This window comes from Chiroxiphia lanceolata, chromosome 3 (assembly GCF_009829145.1).
Source record: "Chiroxiphia lanceolata isolate bChiLan1 chromosome 3, bChiLan1.pri, whole genome shotgun sequence".
In the NCBI taxonomy this organism is placed as follows: domain Eukaryota; kingdom Metazoa; phylum Chordata; class Aves; order Passeriformes; family Pipridae; genus Chiroxiphia; species Chiroxiphia lanceolata.
The window spans coordinates 20,024,568-20,045,749 of NC_045639.1; the positions used below are offsets into that span (position 1 = coordinate 20,024,568).

At 39.9% G+C, this 21,182-nt stretch overlaps 1 protein-coding gene across 1 annotated transcript in view; it reads right to left on the bottom strand.

The window, feature by feature from the left end:
* The window catches only part of RRP15 (ribosomal RNA processing 15 homolog), a 30,098-nt gene extending 9,365 nt beyond the window's left edge, over positions 1–20,733 (bottom strand). Inside the window, exons 1-4 of the mRNA XM_032681901.1 lie at positions 20,653–20,733; positions 17,044–17,318; positions 15,111–15,208; positions 14,103–14,301 (exon numbers count right to left, since the gene is read on the bottom strand). Of these exons, the coding sequence (XP_032537792.1) occupies positions 14,103–14,301; positions 15,111–15,208; positions 17,044–17,318; positions 20,653–20,716 (636 nt within the window). The 5' untranslated portion in view covers positions 20,717–20,733. The remainder of the gene's footprint in view (positions 1–14,102; positions 14,302–15,110; positions 15,209–17,043; positions 17,319–20,652) is intronic.
* Positions 20,734–21,182: the final 449 nt, after the last annotated feature.

Below are 21,182 nucleotides of genomic sequence, written 5' to 3' on the forward strand. Positions count from 1 at the left end.
CTAGGAATGTGATATTCAGAACCTCTGCATATTGAATCCGATGTTTGTGCAGTCTTTGGGAAAGAGCAGAATATGGAATTTAACAGCAGGAGAAAGGAAGAATGAAGAAAAGGTAAATCTAACACATCACATCACACCAACAGAAGTTATCTGAGTGCAAAAAGTCCGACAAACAAGGTATGTATTTTTAATAGGTAATCAAAGCAGAAATGCCAAATGTGATTTCTCCTACAGTTCTTTTTGAAACATTCCACTCACAAAAACAGGGTAACAAGTCTTAACACTTTCCTTCCCAAAAGGAATCTCCCAGGGCCCAGCCCAAAAAAAGAAACTTCACAGCTGTTCCTCAAGATGTTTGCACTCTGTTTTGGTTTGGGGTTTGCTTTTGTGTCTTCACAGCTGCTCTCATTAATGCCTACTCCCATCCAATTCCCCTTTTCCCCAGGGTAATGCCTCCTAACCATTTTCCACTCTTGCAGCAATTCACTTCAAATGCTATACCCAGTAAAGCTTAAAAATCATCTCAGACAGGACAATCAATTACCTGGAATCAAAGAGCTACCGATAAGGTGGGTGGGTCCCCAGGCAGACCTTAAAATGTTCACAAGGGAATAATGTGTATTAGTGCAAACAGAGGTACTCTGTTCTGGGACGCAAGGAGAGGGTAACTTTTTTTTTCCTCTTTTTTAAACTGTATTGCAGTTGGTTTATATGTTTACATTTGCAGAGTAGAAAAAGGTTAAAAAAATTACAAAAATCACCAAGCTTTTTCTTTTTTAATCTCAGATCTTTTGTAAATCACTGTTTGAACCGTGACATTTAAGAGAGTTAAATATGAAATACCTAAGTGTAAACATCCCATATTAATTTCAAAACAATTCACTTTTTTTTTCAATAATAAAACCAAATTCCATTTTTTCCCAGATGTGCAGAATAGGGATTTTTTTTTTTTCGCTTGCTTATTTTGTTTTGGATTTTAAACAGCACAGAAGCTGTTATTGATGGCAATGACAGTGGAAGGCTCAGGGTTTGAAAAGCCCAATCCTCAAATTCATCACAAGCTACTATTCAGCAACCATTAGCCCTTCTTTCTGGCTATGTCAAGTGAACAACAGGACAAAAGCAGGACCTTATTAACAAAAGAGGGATGCTGATCCTCCATTACCCAGTATGTAAGGCACCACAAAGGTTTGAATAGAGTTTTACAACAAGCCCTAAGGAGAAAGACAGAGTTAGCATGTTAGTGCCTCAAAGATGAAGATTAAATGCTTGAAAGCAAATACTTAATCAATTTTAAGCATGCTTCCAAGTGCAGAAAATGCCTTGTTTAGTATCTTCATTCCTAACTCATTTGCTACTCTATTTCCTCCTCAGAATAAAACCTCTTCAAATCTACTGTATCAAAAAACATTCCTGAAGTCTTAAGAAAATATGCAGCAAGACTATTTGTGTAATTAACAATTAGTTCAACTGTAACATCACTTTCCAACTTGCTTTATGTAAGAATGTTAATACAATTGGGTTTTCAATGCCATAATCTGGTTTCATCTAAATAAAACAAAAATGATTCTTGGCACGTGGAAAATAAACCATCTTTCACTCGACACAAATGCTTTTGAACTTCCAGTCAGCTGTTCATGCACATCTCACTACAATACTGAAGTCCCCTTTGAACACCCCCAAACGAAAACAAAGCAGGCTATATAAACATTAGTGTAATGCCACATAATGCGGATTCTTCGGTAAGGCAAGGAGTGAAAAATTGTGGTGTTGCTTTTTTTCCTCTCCTCTTTTATACATACATTGAAATGGATTTGTTCTTTGCAGAAGTTGTGGCAACCTATTTCAAAAGGTTTGAGGTATTTTACTAATTGCTGCCCTTCAGGAGCCACTGGTATATTGTAATGTACTTGTTATCATGAGATGAAATAAGACAGACCAAAACATTCAGTGTGGTTACTGCAGTGCAGATACTTGCTGTGATTGACTGATAGTCCAGTTGAAAAACGATCATATAAATAAAATAAACACTATCTTGCCTGCTTGGTGTGCCACCTAAGCTCTCATAGCATAAGCTCAAGTCTCATACAAGTCTCTGTAGTGGGGACATACTTCCCAAACTAATTCTGGTTTGAAGACATACCCTCTACAATCTGCACCAGGACAAGATGAACTGAAATTCTTAGCCAAGTCCTAATAAAACCATCCACCCTCCAACAAAGCTTAATTCTGTCACCTAGAAAAAAACAGGTGTCCCTTTCAGGATCCAGGCTGGAACTGCCTCCTGGATGTCTTAGAACCAATTGCTTTACAAAAGCCTCATGGTAGCAGCAGCAGCTATATGATCAAGATCAAGTTAGAAATCTCCCTGTTTTGATTCATTTCTTTACCACCGCAAAAAACCTGGAGCTACATAATTTGCTCTTGGTAAATGATGTGACAGTAAAGTATCTTCAACTGAGACCTGCCAAACTCACACTGGAGTTGTGGCAGACAGCGCTGACACCGAAGTGTGAGGTCAATCCTCTCTACTCCTTCTGAAGCTGTCAGAAGCAGCAGCAGGATACTTGTAACCATACATAGCTGCTTCACTCTGCAAGTGAGTGCCTTAGCTCAAAGCCTTTTGCCTTTGAAAGCTTAAGGGAATTAAACTCAGTCTGTCTAAGCCACAGGACATTGTAGTTTTCATCTCTTGCTTTACTGGTACAGCAACATCCTAAAAACAGAGCAGGAAAGTTTGCCAGAGCTTTTCAAAACCTTACACTTAAGCAGACCAAAGTCCATAATGCTTATTGGTAAGTAATAGCATTAAAAGATGTTCCTTGAAATCACGGCACACAGGCAAAAGACAGCATTTCATTCCATCTCCCACCAGCTCGTGTCACTTGAGCACACTCCAGCTCCTGCTGCTGCAAAACAGCAAACATACCTACAGCACCATAGAGATTCCCCTACAGCCTGTGTCCAGAAAAGTGACTGCAGGGTATTAACAAAGGAACATTTTTCAGATCTAGGAATTACAATCTCTGGACTCCCACGCCTTTGTTCCGTGTAAAAGATGAAATGCCAGAGCTTGCAAGGGCATCTCTCTTAACCATCACCTACAATAAATGTTTATTTGTACCTGTCAGGGAAGGAATTTCTAACATAAATATCTCTCAAGTAACAACTTTAAGCCCTGAGACAACAATTCCAACGTGTCTAATTAATCTGAACGCCCCCCCATCCCTCTGTTTTGCTCAGTACAAACATCTAAAGACCTTGAAATACAGAGAAGCTTTTGTCATGATGAAGTTAAAAAGTGTAACTGCCAAAAAGCATTCTCACATACATCTGACAATTATCTTCCCTTGCCAGCCTGCATCTTGCTCCAAATGATTGCTGCTATTCTGTGTCTCATCCTCAAGCAAGTCAGTTTAAACTGAGCTCAAAAAAATAAAAAACAGCACAGGCATACACTGAGGTGTGTTAAATCTCAATTGAAAATAATAATAATAATAAACCACTTGGCAGAAGAGGGGGAGGAAATGGAAAACAGAACACCAGAATAATCACTTCTCCTAAATTAATTTTCAGCAATATCCAAGCTCACAGGGTAAGAAAATAAGTTTCCTCCAGGCTGGGAAGAAATAAATAAAACTGCAGCTGAAGTATGTAAAGCAGAAGTATAAACAGAAAACAAAATGTAATTATTTTTAACAGAAGAACGATACTTGGGATTGATCATAAATGCTACTCACAACTTAATCTAATTTGAATTACAGCAAGATCATGACTCTAAGAAAGGTTCCTACGTAAGCCTGATCCCAAGCAGCCAAAAAGCCACAGATTTACAAACTGAGATTGTAACTTGTACCGCTATTATCTTGAACTTCTGCACTGAATTGTCACAGCAACTCACTTTGGGAAGCATTTTCAAGCTCACAGAACATGTGAGCTGCACAACAGAAATCTATTCTGCTGCAGCATAATTCTGCATGAGGATTTATTCCCTGGAGTGAGAGTTATTCAGTACCCATTTGCATCCTCTCTCTGAATGAGCTTTGTATACTTGAAGTAGATGTCCATTCTGAGGATAGCAACAGTGGCACAGGAAATTTAGTCAGTTCACAAGGTCTCTCATACACACCAGAACCTGCTTTGGTAATTCTAGTAAATAAATCTAAGAATGAAATTTTTTTACAGTGTGTTTTGAAACCTGCTGTTTCTGTTCAACCTTCTCTGCAAGTAACACACTGGAATTATTACTACAAGCACAACAAATACTGATTTTCCTTTTGAGCACAGCCAGAAGACCACCCAGAGCTTAATGACCTCTACGAGGAATCTCCCCATCCTTACATCCCCCTCTAGGGCTTACTACAACTGGGGATGTGCGAATGAGAAGGAATGCTTTGGGTTGGCACGCAGAGGCTTAAACATGTCCCAACTTTATAGGGGTCAGAACTGAATTACAGATTTTCTAAAAACAAGCATTAATCTGGTCCCAAGCAAAGAAGACAATTCATTAGCATCATTATTAAATGCTCAGTTGCAAAGAAAAATCTTAGGAAAAGTTGATGAGAGAACAGATTTCCTCAGCCTTGGTTCACCAGAAGCCTCATAAATTGTTATTTCTGTCAGAAAAAAGCAAAAATATTTTAAGAGTTCAAGCTTAACACAGGGCCCTTCTGCATACGGGATGCTCTGGAACTCCTCAGCCTGTGCTGTTCTCCAGCAGCCCTCTCAGAAACCCTTCTGCTGCACAAGGAATTTCACCACATGTTGCTGCAAGACATGTTTGGCCATACCAGCATCGAGATTCCCTTCACATGTTTTAATGAGCATGATGAATAGCATGGGCATGCTACCCCAGAAGCTGCCCACAGAAAATAAAAACTCACCTGAAAGTAAGACTCACCTAAATAATCCTATAGATAAGTTATGACTCAGGTATGAAGTGTTACCTTTACCCATACCAACAGTTCCCCTTGCGGAATACATTCTGTAATTTGTAACTCATGTTCTATTAAATGCAAGGCAAAATGACAATGTTGTAAACATCAAGTAACTACACTGTCTTTCCACTTGTCACTCCACTGACATTAAAAAAAAAAAAAAAAGAAAAAACCCCTGTCCACAAGTAAGCATTTTTAAGAAGGTACCAAGTAAAGATAAGCTCAAAGTGGATTGCAAGTTATTCCAGAGAAGATACCTGGAAAAGACAGAAATAGCAGATGTCCTGTATGAGGTTATCATGCAACACATCAGGGCAGAAAATTTATAGCCCATATATTCTTTCAGCATGCCACCACAACTCATTTTCAGTCCTGCTTGTTTTTATCTCCTGTAAAAACAAAACTGCTTCATTTTCCTCATCTATATGCTTTTACCTTTGCATCTGCAACACCTGTTTATCAGCAGTTATATTACTGACAGTGAAACTCCTGTCTACCATCCTGGCCATTACTATCTGTGTATTTACCTGTTACTTGCATACTTTATTCACCACTAAGTCTCCACACAGCTTTCATGGTTCATGTACTTGATAGAATTCTTAGAACAAACACTGCACAGCATCAGGATCAATTAATACTTGACATAAAGACCCAACGAGTACTGGTTGAAAACAACATATGATCAAGACTTTTGTATTTAAAGCCATACATTACACTTTCATTGTTTATTAGACAAAAAATTTTATAGCAAGTTATGGTATTCAAACTAGTTGAATTGTAGTTCTGACTTGGAAAAGACAATGCCATTCATCAGAAAGAACAGCTTTTCTTGCTAGCTAGTCATTAACCTCAGCTAAACTGTCTGCAAAACATTGTTCATTTTGTACTAGAAAGCATACTGGTTAATTACCAAGAGCAATCTTATATGGACAACTCCTTACCAGCTTCCATCATTATTACTAAAAGGAAGATTATATACCAGGAGTTTTTCTGTTTGGATGGTATTCAAGATAAAGGAATAAAGAACTTTTCTACATATGTAGCACTTCAATCCAGAAATAAATGCCACACCACTTCTCACATGTAATAAAAAAAACTTTTCTTCATCAGCTGGTCCTACATTTCTTAATGTGTATTTTCTCCAGACAGAGTTTAAAGATCAACCTAAACAATACAGAGATCCACAACATCCTTGCTGCAAGTTGCACAGTTCCTGAACCATCAAGTTGCACCTGGAAAATAGGCAGATACAGCAAGAGTGCGTGGTAAAAAGCATCCAGTCAAGACTAAGGCCTTCAGTGTGCTATCCATCAGAAGTCATGTACTCATGTCTTTCAACAGTCTACTTTAGATAAACATTTTCAAGTCACAACAGATTTTTCTCAGATGTCACCCATTTATGCAAGATACTTGTGCACTATCTCAACTGGGTACTTAAAATTTTCTGCAGGTTTTTATAAAGGTTTGTCTGTTGGCACAGTAAAGAAACGTGCAGACCTGCAGCTGTTTGGAGTATTTTTGATTCTTTTTTTTTTTAATAAATTAGCAGCTTGAAAATTTTTGAATTATCTGAATATGACTCAAATTACTTCCTACAAATGATGTTGAAATCCTTCAATTTGTCATTATGATTCAGCAAGAAGCGTAACAGAGAGATTCCCAAAAGCCTGTCTCAAACAATGAAAGCTACAGTAATGACCATGTCCATCACTTCCAGCTGATGAGGAAGAAGTAGGGCTAATAAAAAGCCTCCCCTTCCTGACTCAGGATTTCCACTTACATTTGAGTCCCAAAAGAAGTATAAGGATCCAAAAAACTATGAGGTAGGAGAGTGAGGAAAAAACTAAATCCCAGAGCCCACAAGGAACTAGCTTTTGTGTAATTTTATTACTAAATATGAAATACCTAAGTTTTTATGTCTACTAAGCAGCCTGTCAGACTAAACCTCCCTAGCCCCATTGCCCCTGCTTTTACTTAAATAGCTTCTGCAACATATCCTAAAGGTCTTCAAATCCAAGTCTCTCTGATTTTATATTCCTGTAATTTCCCCCACACTATCACATATGAGTGGCAAACTCATTAAGGAACAGACTATACCCCTCAACACTCCCAGGCTGCTTTCTAAAAGCAGCTTAAACCCCATGAAGGAATATGTAAACTGCCCACGATCCCAATCCCTTATCTTAGCCATCTGGCTACCCTTTCTCTGCATTTCTGACCTTTCCATCTCCTTCTATGTTTCTGTATGGGTTTTCCCAACAGCTGCAGGTGGAGAAGAAATGACACAGACCACCTGCAGAACACTGTCCAGGGTTCAGCAATGAACCAAAAAGAGGTCAGATCTTTCCAAGAGGCAGCTTTAGTATAATTTCTAATAATACTAGGTTAAGAAAAAAAAGTATATTTTCTAAGCTTTCAGTAAATTTCAGAAACACTCATTAAAAACTGGCCAGATTTTCCCATACAAAAAAAGAAATACTGAACTCAGCAAATCTCTAACCATTGAAAGCTGGAAGCAGTTTCACCCACCACTCCTTAAGTCTACCAAGATAAACAGATGAGTAGGTGCCCACAGAGGTCATTTATAATACACATCTGCTAGTTCAACACTCTAGAAATCAGAACATTTTATACCTTAATAAAATTTCAAAGTAAAGGAATCACTTTTCAAGATAATTTCCAATAGAAAATGCTTAGATGGGGGAAACAAACTTGTTCAGATAGACAAGCTCCACCCAAACTCTTACTTCCAGAGAACATTTTTTTATAAAACTTTATGAAATGTTTAGATGTATTTTTCTCTAAGCATATTGCCCTGCCTATAAGAGTTATGAACAAAGCCAAAAGTGGAGAGCTGCTTTTATAAGGCTTCCAACTCGATTTACCAGATAAAAGTCTAATAGGATTTGACTCTTAGTGCTTTGTATACTTACGGGAAGATCAAAAGAAGATGTATGCCACAAGTTTTTCAAATGTGGTTGTTTTAGACATAGTTTTACTGAAAAAACCCTTGCAACATCTTCTGGGAAAAAAACCACCATCACAGTACCCTGTGCACTAATAAACAAATAGCAAGGCAAGTTACTTTCAAATAGGACAGATGGAGCTGTCTCAGTATTGCCTGACATTTCAATCACAAGTCCCTGTTTATATTCACTTAAAAATTTGCCAAACTTCAGCCACTTGGTGCTGAAGGCTTTTGCAATGTTTCAACTAAAATCACTTCATTCCTTTTCACAGAAAGACAAACTTAAAATATTTTGTCTTCAGCTCCAAGAAGGAAAGAGACATTTCCTACAGGAATCCATTAAAACCTTGCATGATTCATTCTTTTTGAACTTAAAAATCAGTTAAGGATATATTTTGCAGCTGGGAACATATCTTTTGCCATCTCCATAAACATTTGCCTGGACTGGGACAAGTTATAAACATCTGGAAGAAGACTGCCCTCCCCAAACCTCAGGTCATCACCTCTCTAGATACAATAGGCATTTAGCATCCAAATTCTCTTAAGATATCTGTCCTCACTGATCACATACTGTCATATCACATACTAAAGTATTTTAGAAGACAGCGTTAAGCTGGACTGTGCATGACTCATGATGACAAAGAAGGTGTCATTTCTGTGAGAACAACTGTCAGGGCTGCCCTCACATCAGGCACCAGGATGCTGGGCTGTGTGCTTGGTCCTCAGGTGCAGGGGGAAAGAATCTGTAAGGAACACAAAACAGAAAGAGGATAAAGAGAGATAGATGGGAGCAAAGTGCGAAATCACAGTCTTTTTTCCTTTCTGACTTCTGATCAAGTATTTGGAAAAAAGAGAACAGAAAGGGAACTGAGTATAAAACACAGGAAAAAGGGTTAACCTGGTGAAATACAGCCCATCACATGATTCTTAATCCTCTTATCTGGAGTTGAATTCAGTGTCAAGTTCTTGACATCTATCAATCAAATACACATTTAAATATTGACAAATATTGACATACATTCCCACATTAACACAGACGTGTGTTACCAGCTATGGCAACAGATAGGGAACTGAGCTTGCACATCTTAAAAACCTAATCCTGTTGATACCCAAACCGTTTAAATCAATACATCTTCTAAACAGTAAAAAAGTAAAAGCATCACCATCCAACAATACTTCTAATACTTCTAATACTTCAAAACAACTCTTTACCTTAAAGAGCATAAGGACTATAGGATATAGCAAACTGGTGGCAGGCTACACTGCATTTGTCTCTACGAATAAAAAGTAGCATACAGCAATTAGGTAGTCAGCAGCCTTCTGGTACAAACCCAAGAAACTACGTTAAAAGCATCAGCTCCAAACATACAAGAGGTGACTTTCAAGAGTATGCACATATGTTTGGGAAAAACAGGTAAAAATGCAGTATCCGGAGGAATCCAAATTAAAAGTTTCTGTGCATGTGATGGGAAAGCATTTATTAAAACTGGGAGAACACATCTATTATGGCTGCAGCTGAACTAAATTAATAGTTGGCTGCCCCCTCAAATCTGCTGGAATACATGTATGCCTGGTTACTCCTTCAATTTGTTCTGTAAAACCAGCACACAACATTTGTAGTAATAAACTTCTGCTACTCTGCAATGCCATTATCACCTAAGGAAAAAAGTTTCCTTTTAAGATTAAAAATACAGCTTGTGTTGATACACCTTAGGTGTTGATACACCTTATCAAATTTCTAGAAATCATCTCTGCCTTTATCCATACTTCAGAAACAAACTATTTCCTACAGCTAGTTAAAGCAATTGTTCAGACTATTGTAACTTCAAACAGATATATGGATGAAAATAGTATTATTTTCTGCCCCTCCTCCCCATTTCTATACTGTGGAAACAGTGGGAAAAAGCAGAACATGCTGATGGCCAGTACTCACGCAGCTGCAAGAAAAAGAAGGCACTCTTACAGTTTTTACACAGACTTAACATTTAAGCTGAAAAGCACATTTTATATCCTCATTTAACTTGAAAAATGAAAGCTCCAATGCCACTTCTTGTATCCCAGTAAGAACAGCAGTCAAAGTCAAAAGTGTACTACTCCTCCTGCCCTTGAACAATCTTTAAACTACTGCTTAAAATTAGTCTTATGAACAAAAGAAAAATCTATAGTAAACCTGACTCTAATCACTATGCTTAAAAATTACTTACCAACCACTAGGAGCATTTATAAAGTATGCTTCAGGCAGAAGAACTTTTCTGGAAAAGCACTTTATTTCAAATCCCATATGAGCAATAGCTGATATGAAATAGCACTTGTATTCTTCTCCACTCATCTTCCTTCCTATCAATAAATTATTTTAGAATAGGTACTATTTTGAGACCAATAACCAATTTTTTCCAGATGTCATCACAACACAGGAAGCAAATTGTACCTTCAGGTCATGTAGCCAGCACGTTTACAGAAAAATTACCTTACAGAATTTGGATCATGGTTACTGAAGTAGGCCAGGAAATCCTGCTCTTACTTCCACCATTGAAATGCTCTGTCACAGATCTGGTGTAAGAAAACTTACACGTTGAAGCAAAATCATGCTACAAAGGCCTAATTGAAAATGAAAGGTTCGTGAGTTCAGGTTATGCTTGTCATAAAGAGTATCTGTAACGTTCATGCCAGTTGTTTATATGTCACTAGAAAAATGTTTTACCACACAGTAATGCTTTACAGGGAGTAGCACAAATGACAAGCAAAAAGTCAAGATGAAATCTGGTACTGAACAACCCTGTTGTCCTGACACGCAGTAAGGGAGAAAAGGTGAGGCTGCTCTGAGAATGCTAACTCTGAAATTCTTTGTTTCCTTACAATTAAGATTTCAAGACCTCTTGTAATTCACTACATCAGCCAACTTGTCTGCGCAACTCTAAGAGATGAGAAACTTCATTCAACCCTGGAAGCAAAGGTACTTCCTCAGAGCACCCAGAAATTTCTTCAGGACCTAAAGAAAACAAAAGATTCCTGCAAAGAATCCTTTACTGCCATTACCTACTTTTGTATTTCTTCCATAGACATAAAGATGACCTCAGCCTTCAGGGCTGGAAAAACAGCATCTCTGATAGGTACCTTTTCTAAACCTGTAGTTTAATAGTATTTCTTACAATGTCTTACAGGTGGGAAGCTGCAAGATACAACCAACACGTACTGAAATGAAAAACTGCTCTGTAAGGATTGTGTTGAACAAGATTGAAAGCTTTCATACCTGCCAATAAATGCTTCCCAAAAAAACCCACCCCAAAACTTAAAAAAAAAAAAACCCACCCAAACAACAAACATGTAGGATTTTTTTAAAAAAAGAAAATTATTATATGTTTCTCCTACACTGCAAGGCTTCAGACAAGGTGGTGAGGGGAGGAATATTAGATGATCTTACCCAGAGGCAAGCATCGTGCACCGTCCCTTGGAGAAAAAAACAGGATAAAATATTACACAAGTCAGCTGCCTCAGCAAGGATTAAGAAATACCTTGATAAACAGCTAACGATATGAAAGGCAAAGCTTTTGGCTCCAGCTCAGAAAATTAATTACTCCCATCTGGGCACACGAAACCCCAAGAAGGGCTACAGTTTCACAAGACGGGCACAAGAAAACTTTCACAGCCTTGAAGTCTTTTTTTTTGCAGTTACATTGGTCGGTGTACACTAAGTAATAATTAGGCCAATGACTAAAAATATACAAGACTATAAACAACGTTCTCATGGGCACAGGTTACCTGCCCTTCCCATCAGTGTCTGAAGCTGATGGAAGTAGAGAACCAAATTCTGCTGCAGATGGGCCTTTACTGAGCATTCAATTTCTTTTTCTCACACATAAATATACTTGACTAAGAAGTCAATCAAAACAGAGCTTTATAAGGGGTTTCTTCAACAATCCCTGACATCTGGAAGAAACCACCAAACTTTCAAAAACACGCAGCAAATTCTGCATTCAAAAAGTACTGCAGATCAAGAAGAAGCATTAGCCCATTCCCACAAATACAGTCAAGCCTCCTGTCACAGCACAGGGCTTGAGTCAAGAAGGGTTTGCTTTCACTGGTGAAACTTTATTCTGCTATTTTTCCTGCTGACTGCTTGTTTCATGTGGGTGGGGTAGTGTTTTTATTGTTCTGGACTGCATTTTAATTGATGGCAGAATGCCTGGAGTTTGGGATTGGCATCTCTTCCATTGTTTTTCTTGAGATAAATAAATATATTTCACCCCTCTTTTCTAAAAATTAAATACATGCTATACTCTCAAATGGTAAAAAGAAAGCAGTCTGCTAGAAAGAACAAACCCACAAAACAAACAAACAAACAAAAGCTTTCAGATGGCATAAACAACTACCAAACTCCTGTTGCAAGGAATTCACTACCAAAAAGCCTCATCCCTGCTTGCTACCCTCTGATAAACCCCCAAAGACCAAGAAGCAGAGCTATGACAGTGGAGGCCAACAGTACTGTTCAGTGGCTAAATGTCTCTGTAATTCTGAAGAGAAGACTGCAGATCAGATTTTGGCCTCAAGCTCAAGCATTAACTACCAGGATGGGAGCCTGCTAAATGAGTAAGATATGTTCTCAAGAGAAAATAAGGAAGATTAAAAACAGCTTGAAAAGGAGTTATTGAAGAGATTGATTCAGTATTGAATGGAGAGTCACTGAAGCAGAGGCAGCAAGGAAGAGAGGAAGAGGGGTGGTCTATCTAGGCAGACACACTATTTAAAAAACCCAACGAAAAACCTCAATCCCTGTCCAGCTTTTGTTCACAAGCAATGTGAAGGCAGCACCTACACCAACAGTCAAACCCAACACTAACCAGCCAGCCTCTAAAGCATCTCCAGAGCACTTGTGGAAATATGCTCTTACTGATGCTGCCAAAATAAGACTTTTTTTTTATAGTATAGAAACATTTGCAATCTACGTTTTCTGACCTACTAATTAGAAAACTGTCCTGCTACAATCTGACACAAAAGAAAACAAAGGTCCTAGTTCTTGCTCAGCTATTGATTCAATGCTGACTACAACACTAGTTGGCACTGCTATTGTTCTGATATTCTGCTATTCCAGGGGAGGAAAAAAAAACCCAAACAAAAAAAAAAAAGAGAACCACACACATGCATGCTCCCCCAACCAAAAAAGCAAGCTGGAATTATTTAAGGAGAAATAAAGTGTCAGCACCAAGCTAAATTGTTCTCATTATCTGAAGAATTTAAAAAATACTTTAATATTACACTTGCATGAAAATTGTATGAGCACCTCATGCTAGGCAGTGTTTCAGCATGTTCCCCAAGTGCACACAAACAAAAAACATATGACAAACTGTTGTCTCCCAACTGATTAAAGTATTTCTTCCTGGCACAGAAAAGCACTTAGTTAACTGCTGTGAGTCTGGGCCAACAGCAGTATTCCACCCACTACTGAGCACAGAGTTCAAACCTGAACACAAATACGCTTCAAAAACGTGCAGCTTCTGAAATACGAGAGAGAGTATGTCTGAGGAACTTGTTTTCAACCCTGAGCTACTTGGTGAGCTGAAAGAATCACTGAAGAGTTGGGCAAGTCTAACTGCACCGCGCCTCAAACATGTTAGAAAAAGTGGAGTGTATTTCTTTCCAAAACATAACAGCAATGAAGCCACATCAACCTAAATACACATACAGAATCAGGGAAAGAAAAGCCTACGTATAATGTTTAATATGTCTCTATTTCTTTCTGTTGTGGTATTCACTTTGTACAGCAAATCCCTTCAGTTCTGGATACCGCAATCATCTGAAGGAAGTGAGTTTGACATGACTAAACTCTGGGTACACACAAGTAGTACAGTCTAATACACTGTGTAAGACGAAGAGCCTCCATGTCTTTAACAATTTTTAAGGAGCTATTATTGGCCAAATTCCAAATGTCACGACCCACTAAAATCTAGCAGTTTGTTCCATGCTTGATGCAAAACCCAAGAAACAAAATCCTATATTTTTTTTTAACATACAGCACTTTGTATTTTGATACTCAAAATACAGAGAAAACAGGCTAAGAGCTACTTGTTCCCTTGCTAAGAAGTCTCAAAACACCCCAGCCATTTGGATCACAGCTGTTATGAAGAGCAGGCACATTAACATACAGTAACTATACTGAGAAGGTATCTTGTATGCATTTTCTCCTCACAGATGAAGCCTACCTCTTTACATTTTGTGGCCTTTCCATCATTCTTGCCTCCTTTAGCACCCTCCACGTTTCTTAAAACATTGATGAAATCTTTCTTTGAAACAGAAGACAGCAGTTTAGCACGTCGCCTGTCAGAGCTCCCAGCTTTCTTCATCTTCTCATCAATGTTCTTTTGGTGCGCCCTGACAGCATTAAATAACTGTACAACACCTCTGGAGTAGGGGAAAAAACAACAGAACAAATTTTTTAACTCAAATGAACCCCCTACCAAAGCAACTAACTGGTGCAGATGCTGGACAGCTTCTAGCTCCCCAGAATGGTTAGTGGGAACCTCAATTTGGTTAAGAAGTAACATTTGCTATAATGTTCACTCCTCCTTTACAGTTATTGCTAGGAACCAGTAACAAACAAATCCACACATAACTATTCAGACCCTGAAGTAAGCATAGTAACTTGGCACTGAAATCAGTGCATGAGCATGTTTCATCCTCAGAAGCACATTACTCGTCCTACAACCACATATTAAATTCCTCAGGCAAGATCTCAAGGGCAGCTGAAGTAAGGGGACAAGGCAGAGGAATGATTAAGGAGGCAGACACAGGCAGCACATCAAGGTGTTCAACTAGTTCTGCGACACCAAACTACCGAACAGACTGAACTTTACAGCCATCAGTCTGGTGAATCCTCTGCAGAGAAGCAAAAAAACAGAACAGTAGAAAGAACTGTTCTGCATTTTTAAAGCATTAAATTAACAAAATGATGGGATTCAACAAAGCACTTCCGTTAAGCAAATATTAGATTCCCATCTAAATTTTTACTCTTTCATAAAGCTTCTGAAATCTTTTGCTGAACTTGATACTGTACAATGCAGACCTGTATATAAATCTCTCGGCTCCTGGTAGTCACTTCTTAAGAGTTCAAACTGATTGGAAACAGATTACCTGCATAAGCCTTTTCTTCCCCTTTTCCTCCTCTTTTTGATACACATATATTTAAGGAAAGCATTCAGAAAAACTCTTACCTTGTGGCAATTCTCTGAAGATTTCTTTCTTTCTCTCGGTCTTTGACAACATCTGGCTTCACTCGGCACATCATTTCCCATTCCCGCTTTTTATCGAGCTGTATTATAAATATTGTTATGAGAATGCAGCATACACTGATAGAGTATGCAGCAGGAAGAAAAAAAAAAATCTGCAAAGTTCAGTTTGGTTTGAGGGTAAGGGGGGCTCCAACATGGGGCTGGACAACAGGTCTGAGGTAAGTCTCTTGCGTTGACACACCAGGGCCCACAGTCAAATCTCAACGAATCACCTGCTTTCAGTGACAAAAGTCTAGAATAAAAATGCTTTCACACTAACTGCCATGAGCGAGGAAATTATTCAAACACCACTTTCAACTCCAAGACTCACAAGCTGATCACAGAGAGATTCATACATAATAAAATCCTGTGTCTACCAAGACAGGCACGTCACATTTTGAGCCTTGGGAATTTGACTTCCCCCACAGAATTAATCCCAGTACAGCTCTGTGACCAACAGTGAGGCACATCAAAGACTGCAACAGGCAGAACTCAAACACCAGGAAGAGCACCAAGTGTCCACCAGACAACAACTCATGTACAATACTGATTTTTGTCTTTTTCTTTTGAGTCTCTCTGTTTCAAAACCAAACTGATGCATTTTCCGTTACCAGGGGCCACAATATCACCAGATTTGTTTCTACTAAAATAGGAGACCACTGTATTTCACAGTCTCTGCTTCAGGAGAAAGGTATTGAAATTTTTTCTTCCCATTTGAACAATTTAATAGTGTTCTAGGCCTAGTGATGTTCCATTAAATCTGTTTTATGCAAGAAGATTTTAGTGGAATTTCAGAGTCCTTATCTTTATAATTCCAGGCAAACCACTATGAATTTCTGAGTTTATGACCATGTTTTGGCCTTTGATCAAAAGAACTGCCCTATCCTACCTTTCATCAGCAAGCAATCAGTGGAAGGCAGAACACTTTCAAGTTTTCCTAAGGTAAACAAGTCAGTTTGGGGACCTGTAGCCCACCTCTGTTCTGCAGTATTCCCACATATTTACTGGATGAGAACAGGTATTTAGGACAACCAGAACCGCGCAGATGCTGTACTGAAGCACCTCTGCATTTAAAAGGCAAGCTGTGGCTCAACCACAGCATGTCCCAAACTGTCAGGTGACTAACCTGGCTATCCCACTGAAACAGAATGGGTAAGATGAGACATTAGTACCATTAATGTATTTGTAGCCTGAAGGTAAATCAATCACAGCCTGGAATTAAAAGTTCCACTAAAGACACAAACAAAAGACTTACTTGCCAACATAATTTTGCTCTCTTCATAACAGGTTCAGAACCAGAAAGCTATTTAGGGAACAGACACAGTTTTCTACGGTAGTAGAAACAGTAGTTTCTAATCAAGAAAATCATTGAGGAGAGCAAACAAGTATTCACAACCGCATCAATAGTTACTACAGTCTCAACCTAGAGGCCTTGATTTCGGACGTTGTGGCATAATTTAAATGAAGGAAGTTTTCTTCTTTTTCTCCCTCTCACCTTTTGTGATACAGAACTATTTTGACTTTTAATTCCAACCACGTGAATTTCACTCCAAACTAACGACAGAATTAGAAAACCAAGCTTAAAGCAGCTGCTTTCACCCTCTCAACAACAAAAACACCTTAAGCTGACAAACTGGAACAGTCCTGCTGCCAGAGATCAGCCTGCCTGATGACCCAGAAAATGTAGTAAGGGAAAAAGCCCTACACAGCATGACTGGAAAGTAAAAAAATTGAAGTTACTTGACATCACCGTGGAAGAGAGATTCCAAAACTGAGGTAGTCTCAGAGCACTCTCCCAAATCTCTGCTGAGACTGTCTTGCATGTAGTAGCCCACCTGAGTATGACTACATAGGAAATACTGCATCTTTTTCTCACCTTCATCCTCTTTTCCAGCCTTTCTTGTTTTTCCTTTTCTTTCTCCTTCTCCAAGCTTTTATTCTTGGACAAGATGGTGGACTTATTCTGTGGAATCTTTTTGTTGAGCACTTTTGCCATGGCATCTGCCCAGCCTGAACTTGGGCCATCTTTGGAGGTTGTTGCCTCTTCAACCACATTGCCAGGGGCTGCTGTTTCATCTTCATCATCACCATCCAGGGCTTCATCTCCTGAAGAGTAGCTGTCTTCTGGAAGTTCTGAGCTTAACTCAGAATCTAGGGATCAAAAAAAAAAAAAAATTATCAGGAGTTCTTTTTCTGGTAAGGATCCATCACTGGTGCAATTTGCTTCATATGTAAATGTTATCTGAGTCCAGGGCCACGTACTGCTGCACATGTACTGTTACAATTACTTCCTCAAGCAGGGCAAACACCATCATAATGAATTTACTAGAAACTATGCAATGCAAGTGCTTGCTCATCTCAGTAATGATTTAAAGTGATTGAAGTGGATGGCTAAAAGGGAAAAGGCAACCTTGGATATTTTTGGTTAGAATATGAATATTTTAATGTTTAGGGCTGGAATTGTGGGGGAAAAAACCCCTATATTTCCCTATTTCCCAGTTCAGAAATTATAACTTATAAATGCATATACATACATATCTTATGTATACATATGTGTATGTACACACACACATACAAACTGCAACAGTGACATCTGGTGTTTGAGTGCAAACAGCCACAGGGATTAAACTGAAGCTGGGAGGGCATTCCTTATGTGAAAAAAAAATCTGCCCAGGGAAAACAATGCCATCAAAAATACAATTACCAAAGTACAATGAACACAGGGGAGACTGTTTTGTGAAATGCAGAATCAAAAGAGTCATCAGGTACTCAAAAGAAACCAGAGGCACTAAGCTCTTCTGGCATAAGTAACTGTTCAAGTTCTTAATACAGAAATAAAACACCCCCAAACTCAAGTTTCCTTACCCTATGAGCCCTTCAAAACAAAACTAAAGGAGCTGAAGCGACAATATCGAAGTCAGTAATCAAGCAACATCAAGAGAGCACAGAACAGCCAACTAGACGGCACATCAAACTCATGAATAATCTGCCACTTCCCTCATTTGTCTGTTCATGTGTCAAACTGCAAAAATTAAAGTCTTTAATGGTGCAGATTAACTCGAATGAAATGGGCTGCAAGTTTAGGGTGTGCTAAAATTTGTTTGGTTATTTCAGTGGACCCACTTTATCACGTAATGAAGAGCACAGCATACACATATTTCCTGCTATTATTAAACTACTATTCCACTAATATTTGTGTCATGTGAAATTTTAAATTAATTTCCTTATATACAACTTTCAAGGCCACAAATCAAGTGCTGGACAGAAGGAGGCTGGTTTCTGACCCTGCCCAATCCCACTAGCAAAGGGCCAATTCCCCACCAGTTGACTCACTTTCATCCATCTAGCACTCACACCACCTGAAAAAGAGTACTACTACTATTACTGCTACTGTACTCACAGTACTACTGAGCCAAGTGCTTTACTTTGTAAGTACTGCTTTATGCCATGAACTACCTTTATCAATCAAATCATTAAGAGAACAAAGTCAGGACTGCTTCACAAGATCTGTTTTCTATAAAGCCATGCAGACAGCTATTAATGATATTCCCCATTAATCAGCTGTCTTTTTAATTACTTAGCAAACATAAACATACACTCTGTTGCCAGACTTATTCATTATTCTGCCTTCTCCATGTGCCTTTTTAAACCAGAAAAATACAGCCTGACATAGCAGCAAAACAGTGGCATTAATCAATTTAAAACAAAACCTCTAATGCCCAGGCACAGTTAGAGGCTTGGAGAGCATTTAGTTACCGTCAGAGACAGGAGTAAAATTACATGTTTACAAAACAAATGTGGAAGAGAAATAAGTACTGAGTACTTAGTTGTGATCTAGATCAGGATGACTTTTACTAGCATCAAGGTGCACACAGTGTTGAGTCACGCTCCACTTGAGATAAATAATGGGTTTGTTTTTTCTTTTCAATAGTCCTTACTATAAAGTGGAAATTTAGAAGCTGCAGATATGTTCAACACATTCACTAACTACTTAAAGGCATCCTTTTTATCCTTTTATCCTTTTAGATATCAGTATGTTTCCATATCCTGAGTTCCAGATTAAAAAAAATAAATTCCAACCACTGCATATGAAGAAGCTGGTGCATCACCACAGCCTGGTTCCTATAGGTAAAACAATGTCAGCTTTTCATCCCTAGGCCTTGTCCATGCTAGGATAACACTATCTAGTTTTTAAACAATTAATCAACCCCCACTTATGACTTTTTTTATAGATACAAAAGCTAACTACTAACAAAAGTCCAAAGGTGAATTCCCCAGTTGCTTGACATTAGCCATAAATAACAGATCAGACTTATAAAAAGGAAAATTGCAGAATTATGTATTAATTTCCTTTACATAATGTTTTCTGCCAGTAAAATAGAAGGATAGTGCCGGACAATACCAACATTTTGCTTTCAACAATTACAGAGAGATTAACGAGGCTTCAAGGACCAGCCTTAACTTACTCTTTTACACATCAGAGTATCAGACAACAGCATGAGATAAAGCAGAGGTATTTTAAAGTAATTTAGACTAGATTAACTCTATCAGCAGTAGGACCTGAGGCTCTGTTCTGAATTGCAAAGCTTAAAGCCTGGCACAGATTTAACGTAAAAAGTCTTAATTGTGTGTGTGGGAAATGCACATTTCCATACTTCACTTTTCTAAACTTGCTCAGTGATGAAGCTGTAGACGCACAGTTAAATATAGAAAACATTCCAAAACGAGTTCTGAAAGAAGCTCTCACACAAAGCTTTCCCTTGGGTTCAGTTTTGACCCTCAAAGCAAACAGAACCAATGTGAGCTACAGCTCCAAACGGCCACAACCTTGATTCCTCCCAGAATAAAGAAAAAAAGTAATCCAATTACAAGATATAATTAAAAAGCGATCACAGCTAGTTAGGTACACCCTCTCAACTCACAAGGAGGCAAGAACGAGCGCAGAACTGTGCGTAAAGGATGGAGTACGAGTGTTTGCGCTCTCCTGCTGAATCACTAACTTGCGTATCCCACGGGTTTTCTTCAGAATAGAAGCAGATCCCGGTCTGGCACAGACAGAGAACTTTTGCAGCTCTGCACAGTCGCTCCCCCCGCTCCCAAGGAGGCAGCGAAAGTTATTTTGGTGGGCCCAGGGAATTAACCAGCTGCTGTCGGTACCCCCTCGCTGGGTAGAGAAGGGCAGGAGCAGAGGGCAGGACCAGGCACAACACCGGGCACAGCGGGAATGCCAGCCACGGGACCCCCGGCTGAGAAGGAGCTTCAGCAAGTGGCTGTGCCGGGGCCTGAGCTCCCATCCCCCGCGAAGACGGCTCCAAGCCCCGGCCCAGGGTTCGGAGTGGGGGGGATGAAGGGCCTCGGACTCACAGGCGGGCTCGGACGCGACAGAGAGGAGAGGCCGCCAGGGCCAGCGACGGCCCACAGCGGGGGACACAGAGGCTTTAGAAGAAGAGAGGGGCCCACGCTCCGACCCTCCCGCCCTCGTTACCGCTGTCCGTGCCCGCGCCCGCCGCCGTCCCGCGCCCACGTGGGCCCGCCACGGCCGCCGCCATCTTCGCCGGGCTCCAGCCAGCACCGTGCTCCGGCCCGGCCCCCGCGCCGCCAAACTGCGTTCCGGCTCCAAAGGTTCCGGACAGACCGAGCGGCGGCTTCCGGGGCGGGTTGAGGGGACAGAACTGACTGAGCTGATGAATAAGGCAGGGAGGGCGGCCGGTGCTCCTGCTCCCCCTGGGGCGCTGCTTACCGCTCCTCCAGAGCAGGGCAGAGCCCAGCGAGAGCCGGGGGCCGCTCCCGCTCGGGCCGTTCGAGCCCTCGGGGGCGCCGTCGTGGGGTCACGGAGAGCGGACACGGACCGCGGCCTCGCGGGGCTCGAGTGCGTGAAAAGGTGGAGAGCGCCCTGGGAAACCCTCAGACCCAGCAAAGCTCAGCCTGGTTCATAGTGTCACAGCGACCCTTAGCCCTGCACAGGGCCGTCCGCAAGAGCCACACTGTGTGCTCGAGAGGTTGTTGGCTTCCACC